The sequence below is a fragment of the Aspergillus melleus genome (assembly GCF_016097325.1).
Source record: "Aspergillus melleus strain CBS 546.65 chromosome Unknown contig1, whole genome shotgun sequence".
NCBI lineage: Eukaryota > Fungi > Ascomycota > Eurotiomycetes > Eurotiales > Aspergillaceae > Aspergillus > Aspergillus melleus.
The window spans coordinates 3576090-3589939 of record NW_025763370.1 but is presented as its reverse complement, the minus strand read 5'-3'; the positions used below and the strand labels follow the sequence as shown (position 1 = coordinate 3589939).

The 13850-nt window shown below is 48.9% G+C and overlaps 3 protein-coding genes across 3 annotated transcripts; 1 reads left to right on the top strand and 2 right to left on the bottom strand.

The window, feature by feature from the left end:
* Positions 1-1922: 1922 nt before the first annotated feature.
* On the bottom strand, positions 1923-3953 carry LDX57_001281 (uncharacterized protein; the record flags this gene model as incomplete). The annotated part of the gene is made up of 4 exons (XM_046082922.1): positions 1923-2168; positions 2231-2846; positions 2904-2976; positions 3032-3953. The coding sequence occupies 4 exons, from the start codon at positions 3951-3953 to the stop codon at positions 1923-1925; spliced, it is 1857 nt and encodes a 618-aa protein (XP_045938879.1).
* A 1012-nt stretch (positions 3954-4965) lies between these two features.
* RAD30 (DNA-directed DNA polymerase eta) lies at positions 4966-7167 on the bottom strand (the record flags this gene model as incomplete). The annotated part of the gene is made up of 1 exon (XM_046082921.1): positions 4966-7167. The coding sequence occupies one exon, from the start codon at positions 7165-7167 to the stop codon at positions 4966-4968; it is 2202 nt and encodes a 733-aa protein (XP_045938878.1).
* A 4145-nt stretch (positions 7168-11312) lies between these two features.
* On the top strand, positions 11313-12343 carry LDX57_001279 (putative transcription factor RfeG; the record flags this gene model as incomplete). The annotated part of the gene is made up of 3 exons (XM_046082920.1): positions 11313-11459; positions 11571-11615; positions 11696-12343. The coding sequence occupies 3 exons, from the start codon at positions 11313-11315 to the stop codon at positions 12341-12343; spliced, it is 840 nt and encodes a 279-aa protein (XP_045938877.1).
* Positions 12344-13850: the final 1507 nt, after the last annotated feature.

Sequence of the window (13850 nt, the reverse complement as noted above, 5' to 3'; positions counted from 1 at the left end):
ATCGCACCTAATCTTAAGTGCATTTGATGAAAGCCAAGCACGGAGCTAATTAATGCAGGGCAGGACTTAACATTACCTTGACTTTTTTCACATCTTGACTGTTCACAACTTCACATCTAACATTATCATTGTATAAACTATCTCGGTCGCATATATTCCTTCTATAAAATATTGCATCGCTTAATACAATAATCATTCGAAATGAACCCATTCCAAGCAAGAACATTACACCCGGCTTGAAGTGTCTTAACTCCGAAGACCCCCTCGGAGCCAAAAGCAGAGTGTGGAAAAAGGAAACCAAAAAAAAAAAGAAAAGAAAGAAAGTTACATTGTGGCTTGAAAGGATAAAAAGTGGGATGGGATTGAAATCAAACGCCGATCCCTTACTGCATCCTGTACGGAGTTGCGGCGTACCAAACGAATATTCTGCACGTCGGAACACACCAGACAATTTCACCTTCAGACGCGGTGACTAGGTATCGTAGTATTGAGTCAACAAACAAAAAAGCCTATAAAGATATCAAGATAACCCATCCATCCGCACCGATCACTATACCGAGTACAAAAAAAGAATCAACTTCAAGAATAGAACACCACCAGACTATACAAAATAGTCTGTCCTCTACTCCGTACGCCCCTCCCATCTCCTCCCCCGTAAAAATAGAAATCAATAAAAAAAAAACAATCGTGGCTTATATATAGCCTATAGGTCTCATCCCGTGTTCTGCTCCAGTTTCAAGTGGGGGCTTTAATTTACTCCTGTGGCGGTTTTTTTCTTTTTTTTTTTTTATGTCATTGACCGTCATTATTGTAATTTCCACTGTTGCATTCGGATTTCGGGGCTGTAATTAATCCTTTCCTACTGTACCTATGACGGTTTCATATTATGAGTTACTACTATTCCGTACTATGTTATGCACTGGGGAAATCTAATGTTGTGTAAATGAAGAAGACAGCTATCACGAATCTCTCTCTTCCTCAATATTGGTGTTGATATTGGCTGCTTTCAGTTAAGGTCTATTCACATTTACATACATACGGTGTCCATACTTCCGAACAAGGAATGCAATGAAGCATCCCTGGCCATTTCGAATTCAAGTCTAATCCGAGACAACCGGCTATTTTAAACCACAAAGAGAAGAGAAGATCCGATGATCACTGCCTGCTGACAAACCCATAACTACTCTGTATGGTGTACAAATCATGTACTGGGCCTCTCAGCCTGGAAAAACCCAGAAATAACTACTTCATACACCTCAGATGACCAATCACTTCAGCGGTCGGATCGGACTGAGACATTTCCTTGATGGCGCGTTGGATGGATCAGGTGGGTTCATTTTATTCTTTGCTGAGGTGCCCTGGCTGGTGGACCTTTTACGGTACTCGATTGTATCGAGGGAGTCGATCGGGTTTCCAGGTTGATTTCTTCGCTTTGGTAACTTGTGGCATACGATCCAATACCTACCTATGAGATGTGGTGGTGCTTTAGTTAGGGGATTGGATGATATGCAGTACGGTACTCTATACTCGCGCGTCTGCATCCGGTGCATGAAATCTGTGGTTGCGGCTGTGTGCTTTACATAGTTCTCAGTAGTGCTCTGTAGTCCGGCCAAGTTGTTAGGGATCCGTAGAGTTGGCCATTGCAACTACATCCGGGAGGCTGCTGGTGGCGTACGGTCTACGTTCGGAGGGTCAGCATGAATCAAATGAGTATAAATGTCTCGATATATCCATGGATAAGATCATTCGCCCTGGCTGAATCACCCAAGTATATTCCGTAGTACCGTCTGCCTCGTAGGATGCCCAGAGCTATAGTCAGTCATGTTCACTGATGTTTTCCCTGTCGTTTCGTATTCCTCATAATCATAACCGAAAGATTTCATGAGATGGTTCGTATATCCAACAATTCAATGGGAGCGATTTTATCGCCTTCCCGAACGAGGTCGTCCGCGATCTTCCACTACCAATTCTCGTTCCTTCATTTTCCGTCTTTCTCCAGACCTACGCGGAGGGGACATCGGTCGATCCAGTAGTAGAGGAGGCGCTTTTTCAGGAATAGGCATGGGCGGCGGATGCTTCAAAGCTCGCTCGCGTTCCATTTCGTGTATCCGACGGCGTCGAGCACGTCGAATATCCTCAGAAAGCTCGACGAGGGAAGAGACGTCATCCTATATTCGGGGGCTGTTAGTGAGGAGACCGTAAATAGCGAAGCTTGTATAGCTAGACTCACATATTGAAGGTATGAAAACACATAGTAGGACGAAACAGTCTCTTCGTACTCGAAACCCATTCTTTCAATGGCTTCCTTCACAACGAGGTCCTTCGTGATTTCTGTCCAAAGACGGTCTCGGCGGTCTTTGACCCCGACATATCGTCGTCCTATCTTACCACGGTCAAAATCTGCATCTCCATCAGAGATCTTCTCGTCGCTCATAGTGAACTTGGACCTCCGATCTCCTAACGGTGGCAGCTTGTTACCTTGGTTTTCCTTGGCAATATCTCTTGGGATATCTCTCGCCTTGGCAGAGGCATTCACAAGTGCCCAATCTTCAGCCATGTCTTTGGTGACAATCTCCTTTGGGACTCGTTCAGGCATTCCCTCATCATAGGTTTCCTCAATGATCTCTCGTTCTTCAACTAGATCCCCCTTGGGAGGCCCCCGCTCACGGATGAGGATATCCTTTTCGCGCTCCAGAGACCGCGGTCTGGAGATGGGTATGGCGATTTCCTCCTTTCGCCGACTTGGAGGCTCCGGGGATAGAGTCCGGACTGGAATGGGCACAATCTCCTTTTCCCTTGTCTCGAGAAGTACCTCTTCACGGGGCGCTCTTCCCATGCCCTCTTTGCTACATAGGCATTAGCACCACAATTCCAATGGACATTCGTGGCTCCTAGAGTCTTACTGATGACGGCGTTTTGGCTTCTCAAAGCTGACCTCCGGGCTGGGCGGACGGGGTGCACGAGGCACTCCATATTCTAGTAAGAGGTGAGCACCACTAGCAGAAATAACATAAAGATCTAGGTTGCTTACCTTCACGTATATGCAAGTGTTCATCAAAGTCACGGTGACTTGGGGGCATGCGAACCGGTGAAGGCATCCTAGGATCGTCTACCTCAGAAGACGACATACCACGATCCTGTATGTAAACGTCTTCCTCCAGTCGTTCCCTAGCTGGGTCTCTTCTTCGCCTCCCTTTATTAATGATAACGTCTTCATCAGGAAGATCGTCGGTGGATTCATAAACTTCGGTCTGATTGCCAGATACCGGGCGCGAGTGAGAACCTTTATGGTGAAGATGCCGATGGTGATGATGATAATGACCTCGAGGGTCCCGAATCTCATCCCTGACTTCTATAGGCCTCGGAGGAATTTCGTCTCTTTCCACTCTCGACCGTCGTGCGCCCCTCCCGTCTTTCTGGCTTTTACTCCGCGGAACAAGTTCCTCCCTGATCTCCCGACGATGCCGTGGCAACGACCGCTCCTTCCTAGAGACAGGAGGCAACTCGACCTCCGAGTCTTCACTATCCATATACACCTTTTCCAGCTCCGGCCCAGACTCCGGCTCCACAGGAGACCCATACTCCTCGTCCAGGAAAACTTCGCGATGTGGCCGCCCCCGCCGTCGAGCCTCGCCTCTCGCTCTTTCAAAGTTCCGCACCAGTTCCCGCGGCGGAACACCGATGCCATTATGTTCGCGACGGGCCGGCAATGGCCGGCGATCTCTCGGGGGCTCGAAGTCCTCGGGAAAAAACTCGGGCCCTGACCGGTCGCGCAGATCGAGGCGCTCGAGTTCCTCCATCGGCGTCGGGGGACTGGGTGCTCGCATGTTATATCTCAGGTCGGGTTCATGGCGACGACCGCGCCGAGACCGCGGAGGAGGTATGGGCTCACGGTCGTCGTCGTCATCGAATAGGTCCTCGTCGTATTCGCGCACATGAGAACGTCGCGGCATGTTGGGTTGGTCGCTGTATATAGAGGATTTGAGATGTCTCGGCCAATTGACTCAATAGAGCGATGGATAGCGACGGGCGTGCAGTAAATATAGGATGTTTCTTTTCTACTGTGGAGGTTCCATTAGAGAGAGAGAGAGAGAGGCTGGAATTACCGCCACAATCGTCTTCTGCGGGGTACTTTTTTCGAGGAACAAAGAGCAGTAGGGTGGAAGATAGGGATTTCTTTCGATGAAACGTGACCAGCGCAATGGAGGAAGGTCCTTTGAAAGAGAGACCGAATCAAATAATACAGTTGTGCGACCTGCGGTCACTTTGCGCCAACAGGTCGGGCCTGGCAGGAGTCAAGTCAGAATGACCCCGCGGCTGTGCCTGCTGATGTCACGCCGCAGTCCTGCCGAAGCGCTTTCCACCTCTGCGATTTGTCGGGGTTGCTGTGCTGGCAATCCGGGTGATGGTCGAAAATTTTAGGTCTAGTTGTGGTGTTTACCTTTCATATTACTTTTCAAATTTCATACTAATGTAGTCCTTATAGTAGATCAAGATCTGGTTGAGATAAGCTTGGGGCTTCGAACCATGGTCACGTTTTCCGAGGTGGGTTAGCGGTCCGATTTATATGTTGCAGAAAACTATAACTTCTTGCGATAAAGGGTCGATTGTTAATCTGCATCTTCATGGAGAAGTTGCTGAGTTGTACTCTGCAGTTTGTGACTGATGATTACAGTAGCATCACTCCTGTGATGATGACAGGGTTACCTCTAAGAACAGCCAAAGCAGTGTTCAGCTCGCCCGCTGTGATGATTCTCATGTTTGATTTGGCTAGAACAAGCCTGCTCTCATTCCGTGTCAAGCCAATGTGCCGGGCATCGGGCCCTGGTGCCTACATTAAGAGGCCTTTGATATATGGATGGGCTGTCGAAGCATGCGGCCAAGAAGATTACCTTCTACCTTTGCATGTTTGCCCAGAAAAAACAGATTTTGGTCTTATCATGTCATGAGAGCGACCTTTCCTGACTATCCAAACCTAAGTCGCATTTGCCCCTTCTCCGGTTTATCGCGAGTGTTACGGCTATTCTTTCCCCGAGCATTGGCCGGTCCTGCATTGCTCGATGGGTGAGGTGCTTGACTGGAGTCCCTCGCTGCTTGTCTTTCTTGATTCTCCAGGTCTTTAGCAAAGTGCCAGTCATCATGTTCATCCTTCTCAACCTCGGGAATAGGCTTGTTGCATTTGTCACAAGTGTAGAGTCCAGGTACCACCTGTGGCGACCGTGGCATAGACGAAGATGTACCTGGGGATTCACCGGTCGGTCCTATTACTGTTTCTTCATGCTCGTCTGCATGAGGTTTCGTGGCGGCCCCTGAAGGCTGACCGAAGAAGCGCCGTATTCCGTTGTTGTCATCTAATTTGCGTCGCTTTTCAGTCGTTAGCTGAAACTCGCGCAGATCTGGTGCACCGGCTTCTCTTTTGCTATGACCGACACGCTTGGCCTGTTCTCCGCGGAGTAGAAATGACTCTATCGCTTGGTTCTTTGCAACACCGTCTTCGAAGCTACCAACGCCCAAAGACAGGTTTGCACAGGGCCAGGCCCGCCCATCAACAACAACCTGTCGCAGCAGTGTCTTCGCAAGCTCGAAAAGAAGGTCTTCGTCCATCGGAGACGAGCCGGGGATGGGACTTTGGCGGGAATAAACCTGTGGCCCTTGCCTGTGGTGCAAAGAAATGGTCTTCGGACGGCGTCTATTCTCAAGCACACCGTCTTCAACGAGACGTCCATATATATCGGCCGCGAAAATTCTCAACCACCTGTCGGCCTGATCGACGGAATTGATACTCGGCCTGAATGATTTCGCGGATAACATGGATTTGATCTGCGTTCGTGGATTGACTTCGCTTCGATCATCCCCGCGAATAATATTGTACAGCCACGCAGCAGTATCATCATCCAGCTTGGCTCGAAATTGCTCGAGGGGGACGGCTAGCAAGTCACTTACTTGCTCGGTGCCAAACTGAGCGGAAACTTGGTCCCCGAGCTTACCACCAAGCATTCGAATCTTGGTAAACTTGAACCCGCCAAGAAAGTTCTGGACGGCACGGTTGCGTACAATGGTTTGCTTGTTGGGTTTATGGGTGGAACTTCCTAGCTTCGCCATCATCTTGTTTCTGGCAACGCCTGCGGAGCAGGTGTAGTTGAGCTTTTCCCAAACAGCATTCCGTAGCGATCGGACCAACTCAGCACCTAGGAGCATTGCAATATCGTCCCATTCTGGATCGTCGAACTCTGTCTCATTCGGATCCAAATCTATTAAACCGTCCTTAGGATCCCATTCCAAGGCGGTTGTCGGGGGCCGAGGCAAGCGCGTGACACGGTCATCGCTCTGAATTTCAGTCCGCAGTTCGGGATACCTCTGAAGCAAGAGACCATAAACCAATGGTGACAAGTCAACGAAGACTTCATCGACACTGGCTTTTTCGAGTGCGGCTTGCTGGATCTGAGCCTGGGGTCCTAACCCAGTTTCAGCATCAACCAATCCCTCGTACCACCTGGTCAACTCGTCCTTCATCACCTTTAGAATCTTCCTAGATTCTGCCCGATACGGATCCAGACACACTTTATCCGTGCTTATTTTGCGGAAAGCATCATCCCTATAAGCCCATTTCCCGCCTTCACCCTCTCGGAAAGTTGCAACATGTTGCAAAACAATATCGGGACAGAGTTTTGTCGCCTCTTTGGCAGAGATCATTCTCGTGATCCCAAAGGACCGAGCCGGGTAATTGATTGCGATCAGGGAATCCCACTGCCGCACGGCGAGGGGTGTCTCCCGCGGCGTCTGGAGCCGCACCATCTCACATTGTGCATAGAAGGCATCGAGATCGATGTGCGCAATAACTCTAAGGGGAGAGGCGGTCGAGCCCTGGCGGAGAAGCTGTAGCTGACGGTAGGTGTAACGGGAATGTTGCTTCAAGGAATTATTGGGAGACGACGGCGATGCGACGAACGGTTCCGGGGAGGAGTGAGACATGTCGATACGGATGATGCGATCGTCATGGCGGATCTCAGCTGCTGGCCATGGGATTCGGAGATAGTGCCCTTTTGAGATGTAGGTGTTGATTCTTTGGCTCTTCTGTCGTCGCGTCGCTTCTGGTCGCAATCGAAGATCTCGAGTTCGGGACCCACCTAGGATACCCGACCGCAATGGGTTTAGCGCCATAGTCATCCACTGACGTCCCCGATCGGGCTTGAAGCTCTTCTTTTAGTTAGCTATACAGACTTACAGATCATGATGCTTTTGTCTGCTTTACCTCTTTGCCTACCGTGATCTAACCTCTTCTTCTTTATTTCTCTCACAGAAAAACTGGACGAGGTAAGATACCATCATTGGACTCTGTGCACCTCGAAATGGTGTCTAAATCCTATCGCATACTCGTCGAGATACCACATTGGAACGGAGAACAACCAAACCAGCTCAGCGAAGGAAGAGCGTCAAGCCAGAAATGCAGAATCGCAATGCAGTCCCCACAAGGCAGCTATACACACGTCTAGAAGAAACAGATCTTCTAGAAGAATGCAGTTCAAGATCGTCTTCTCAGATTCAAAGACGGAGAGGTCATAGCACTGTAGAAAAGACCAAAAAAAACAAGACGTAAACCGGCGAGATGAGGACAACACAGCGTTGAATTTGACCAATTGGACATCGAGAAAAAGACACCAGCCCTCCTCTCTGGAGTACACTCTACATGTATGGATTTCATGGACTCTTGAGCGGATCAGATGAATAGCCAGAAGGCCGCCACCTGAGCACTCGTCATCAACCCATATCCTGTTTTACAAGGCCACACAGCCAAAGACAAATGATACGCTACTGATGAATGCCAGATAGTTTCAGAGCGAGAATACTCGGGCGAGGGCACCCTCATCGCAGACTGGACAACCTGCTGCTTAGTCGCCGACGAAATTCCGTGCTATAATCACCGAGTGGATACTGGCATGAGACACCAAGCAATCCCGTGTTAGACAGCGGGCTTCTCGAGTCTTTGGAGACCGTTTCCTTTCCACCCATTCGTCGCTAGATGATCTCCCGGTGAGGCATGACGGAAGGGGGTCTGCGAATGGGGGATTTAAGCAAATGAGAACGGTCGATTGCTGGTGGAATGCAACCGTAATCTCTTTTGCTGGTCCGGCAAGGCGACTACGCAGCTTAGATACAGATACTAATGAAGACCGTGCAGCTCAAGAGCGACACCTGTACCGATGTCATTCGAGCGAAGGATGGGTCCACCGGTAGGGGACCCTCACCGCTGGACTCGAGCAGTCGAGAACAATGCAGATTGGAGGTGGGTGGGCGTTGAAGGAAGTGCACCCCGTACGGTGTGTATGGAGTACTGAGAGGTGGTCAATTTCCACGGTACAAGGGCCGTTGCCATTGGATCAAGGCATTATTATGAATTGAGACACAAAGACTTTTTGCAGGCCTCCATCTCCGAATGCGTTGGGCAAAACCGGTCAAATGGGAGGCTGGGGATTCGAGGTTCTATCGAGAAGCCACCTCGGCTGCGAGACTTGCATGGAAGGTCAGGAATCAACCAGAAAGCAAAAAAAGTGGAAAAAATCCACGAATGCATAATGGAGAGATCGGAGGAACAAGAACACCATTTGATCATGCAGGTTGCCGAGTGTTTGGTGGTGGTGATACCCGGGGTCAAGTACCAGATACAAACACAGGACCTCGACGAAGTCAATATTGAGTCTTTGGCTGTTTGGCGTTGGTATGTGTATAGCTTTGCTCTGTGCAATCTTTTACTAAAAATTTAGTTATGCTACTGCCAGAAAGAAATGTTTGTCTTGTAACTTGTTAGATAAACTCGGGAACAAAAGGCTCCAGAACTTTCCTGACTAAACCAAAAGAAGAAGAAACAATTACTGTAGGAGGATACTCCGCACAATCTATCCCTTGGGTCGCGCAAACCTGGTTCTGCTCGTCCAAGGTAACTACGACGGCTGAGTCAGCTCCCGAGCGGGTGTACCTGAAGCGGCAGGTAGAGAGGTACTCCTGTCCTGATGAATGCCCAAAGCCGCCACCCATTTCTGCCCAACCTGCCACTCCAGCGCCATTGGAAATCTAACTGGCCGAGCTCGCTTCGACCTCAAGGACAAATCATGGCCGACGACGCAGGAGTACCTTGGGTACCCATGGTACTTGCTCGCTTGCAGAGAGGTACCTGGAAACCGCAGCACCACTGCTAGCCAGCCCGTGTACCTCCATGCCGAGCACTTGTCCCTCGCTGGAAGAGGGCCTTGAGCCCTTGACGCTGGAGATGCAGCTCGAACCCGCTCTGCGTAACGCTGTCTCCAACTCAATCATAATATTAGAATATGCCCATCTCCATCGGAAGTATTTATCCAAAGAACGAGGGGGATTTTCTTTTCTGATTCTCTCCCAGCGCTACCCCCCCCGTCACCATCACCATCACCCATCAATCATCCATGCACCACACATACATCCACCGTATGGTAGCAGCTCCTGTACTACCTTGTCGCCGGAAGATCATCTTCGACATCATCCATTCCTGCGAGTGAGTGGCTGAGTCATCGGATCGAGGCAAGGCAAAGCAGGCGCGATGACAACATAAGGTCATGAAGAAGACTTGGGCGAGGACGCCCTTCTCCCTGTTCTCGCCACCGCAATTTGAGATTACGGCCTCATCTGGGTATGAATGGTGGAGAGAATGGGAGGCAATTCAGAGCGAGGCTTCGACGGTCAATAACGGGGCGTGATTGACAGATCAGGCTGAAGATTTTCAGATTTTCCCCCCTCATCAGGTAAGAATCAGATGGGTTCATACTGCTGCTAATAATAAGGGATGGAGATGTGAGGGCAGGCGAAAACTGGTCCTTGACTATCTTGAACGGCCTATTACTCTTTTTCCATTTTTTCTTTTCGAAATTTCGAATTCCTATTCTCTTATGATCAACGGTCATGGCGGTTATCCCATGACGCCACAGTCTGAACAATCATCAACATAACATTTCATTGGTTTATGCTATATTGATTTACTATCCGTCTTTTTTTTTTAACAAAGAAAAAAAAAATCATGGATTATTTTTTCCTGGAGACCCTCCCTACGGCGTACTACTCTCTACAAATGAAGATTATGATAATCAAGTTGAAAAGGGGGGAAAGGAATCACGTAAAGAGGCAAACGGCGAGGGAGCGGACAATCGTCAGTCGCACGCACACACACTTGTTGCACACCACCCCGGCGTCTAAGCCCTATTCGTGCATGCATGCTTGCAGTCATCTTCTGCTTCAGTCTACTCCGTAAGAAACCACCCTCAATTCATCCTCGGTGGGTGGAGTCAGTCGTGGCACCAGACAGAAGCCAGGCAGCCCAAAGCCGGCCCAACAGCCCCAAGGACTAGCCAACCGCGCGTCGTCCAGTAGCCTTTTCTTATTCTTTGTCCTTTCCCCATTTTCTTTTCTCCTTCAGTTAATCCATATTAATCGTTCAGTCAATCAGCGCAGGCAAACCCACAACCCTCGTTCCCATCTTTCTGCCACCCACACCCACTTCCTTCCCCCCCCGCTCCACTTCTTTTCCTCTTCTTATCTTCCCGTGCCCGTCTCGCCCGGTTCTTTTCTCTCTACCTCTGTCCTCTTCCTCTCTTCCTCGCTCTTCCTCCTCCCTCCCCTCCTCTCTTCTTCTTCCTCCCATATCTTATTCTGGCATCATAGCCAAAGTTAAAAAAGAAGCACAGGAAGTGTTGAAACAGTAGCAATACTGTTAAAAAGCGGATTGTTGCCCCCCTCGAAAGAGTCTCCATTGAAAACCCCCTCCCCTCTTAAAGGCCTTCTCGCCTCTCACTCTTCTTTCTCTCACTCTCCTCTTCTCCTCTCTCTCCGTCTAGGACTCTGGGCCTTTTCAATATTTTTTGATTTTCACTCCGTCCTGTCATTGCCGCCCTGGTTTCTACTGAAGGACATTTCCCGAGGATCTTGAACCTATTGCCGGTTAACAACCTCTGGACCATACCCTATTATTCCGGATTTCTTTATTTTCCTTCTCCCTGGTGAAACCCCAGAGAGAAAGAGAACGGTTTTCTTGGGTTCAACCTCAACGACTTTCTTCTATTCACGGTCAAACAAAAGTCGGATTAGCGTTGATTTTCAGCCTTGGAGTTCCCTGGACGCAGTCGCTTTAGAACTGTACTTCTGCTATTTCTTCTTGCAACCAAGCCCAAGAGAATTTTCAACCATCTTCCCACTTCTGGACCCTTTCGGCTTTTCTTCCTAGGACTACGTGGAGGCCACTTGGACCCATTTACTAGAATACCTTAAATACTGGACCTTTTCCCCTGGACACAATGACTGGACGCCATGGATATGATGTACGCCCGGAGCGTCAGAACGAGTATTTTATTCCCGGCGATGGTATCAGCCGGGAGGTGATCCAAGCAGATATTTGCCGTTACCTTGGAAATGATGCGCTCGTAAGACCCGGAAACCATAATGTCTGTCTACCGATGTTTCCTTACCAGTACCAACGATGAATTCCTCTGTTGAACGACGAATTCTTTTTCTGACCGCCTGCTGAGCTCTCTTACTGACTTTGATGCGAACAGGGTCGCCAGGGTTATTTCATCCGTGCCTATCGGAACCTCACCTCTGTAAGTCGTTGGATCCGGCTCATGCTGACTCGCTTCGTCCCATATCCTTGGAGTACAAAACTAACCGTCCTGTGCTTTAGGAAATGATTGCTGATCTCAAGGCTGACTCATCTCGGTGGGAGGCTGATGTGCTTCGTCGGGCTGACCAAGGCTATCCGAGAGGTAGTTATATTCAAGACTACAGCATGTCCCAGGCGCCTAACATGGTTCCAGCAAACTATGCAACCTCCTCGATCCATGAAGGTCGCCAACAACAGGGGGGCCCGTCTCCTCCGCCTGCCTACTCGGCACCACCTGCTCAGCCATACGTGGACCCGTACCAGGCAGGGTTCGCACAAACTCAGAGCCCTCCTTATCCTACCCCCTCATCATACCCTTCCAACCACTCACCTTTTGCTCCTGGACAAAACCCGTATCCCCAGCAGATTCCTTACTCTGCTCCCAGTCAACCTCCCGTGTCTTCTGAAATGCACCCAACGTATACGTACACGAGCACTGCTGGTTATGCTTACGAGAATGGGAGAAACAATGCCCCCAGATATCCTGGTCCTGGCTATGAAACCGAATCGGATTATTCCCCGGTTACTTCCGGAATGGTTTACCCTGCCACTACAGCCCCGGACCCGCGGATAGGAATGGACCCAAGATATACCCCGGAGTCGGCTTACTCGGGGGGCAGTAGGCCACAGCCCGCCAGGGAAAGAGATGCCACGCGCCGACCCCGGTAAAGCTGAAGGGGAAAAAAACGAACAAAAGAAAAGAAACAAACAAAAACAAAAACGGAGTTTTTTCTTTCTTGTGAGTTCCAAGGTTTTAGACGCATTTGCGCCCGTCTTCTGTGAAGACTTCGGAAATGATGAACTATTCCGCGCATTTTCCAATCCTGTTTCGCTCTGGAAATTCCTCACCAAACCGACGTTTTCTTTTTCTATCTAAGCCATTTGGACGTCAAATCGGATAAACCATGTCTAATTTATGGGAACCTAAATTGCAACCTTTTCGGAGTTAAATCCTTGGGATCCCGGACATCACTTGATCTGAATGCCGCTCAAGTTATCCTGGGCTAATTTTGAACCTGGAGAATATTTTCCACCGGCGTCGGCTGTCCGGTCTATCTTCGAGCTGACTGTTGTTCTCATTCCCACTCGAGCTTCTTATAGCGCTTTAATGGGGAATGACCAGCTTGGTGATACTTAGTGATGGGGTTATGAAGGGGTGGCTTTTTGGATTTTTACTGTACCGTTGGTCCTGGTTTTTCCATTTTCCATTTTCAAATTTCCTTTCTCATCTTATCCTCTATCTCTTTTTTTCTCTCTTCTCTTCCGAAAGCCGTTCTCATTTGAGCTATTCAATGGTTACCTTGGTCGTGGTATTTTGTTTTGCTTGTCACCTCCGTCAATCTGTTCCAAGGGGTACTTTCGACTATTTCTTCGCGTGGAGTCTGATGGAGGCATCCAACTGATCCTGGAATTTATCAGCTAGGGGCTTTGATGATATACAATTATGTTGGTTATGATCTATATGTAGATATGAGCATACACGGCGTTATCTTTCTGGGCTTTGACTGTTTTTGCTCCTTCTCATTTTATGTTGCTCAGGATTCCAGAATTGTTCTATAATTGATGTTTGCCGGTCTACCGAAACCACATTAACCGTCTTCTTCCATTCCATTGCAATTACATGCTCGTGCACGATACAACCTGGAGTGTTTCTGATCTCCGCTTTTTTTCTTTTCATGCAAACCATTCCCATGCAGAATTTTATGGCACGAAATATGTTTTCCATGTTTGCAAGCAAGTTATCTACGTGAAAATGTTCACCATGTGCGTAGGCGCTCTACACAACTACAAACTCTGTCGTTAGATCTCCTTTGGGACATATCAACCCAAAACGACACCGTTAAGGCCTTTAATACAACTATGAAAGAATGAAGGCCGCCGATACTTTTCTGTATTGAACCTCTCTCCTTCAACTCCTGTTGCCAGGATCCGCCCTTGGTGAATGTGACCTCAATCACCATTGCAAATTTCCGATTCTTGTTTCTCAATTTTTCTCTCTCTTCATTCTTATTTACTTTATAGCCCGACTACGGTTCGTGGTACAGGCTCTACAGCCTTGGTTTCCTCGACATGGACGGCTTGGGCTTCCCCATATCCAATGATGGCGACGTCAAGGTGTGGATCGATGAGGAATTGTATCAGCTGCACTCTGAGGTGCTTAAACGCCGTTCGCGCC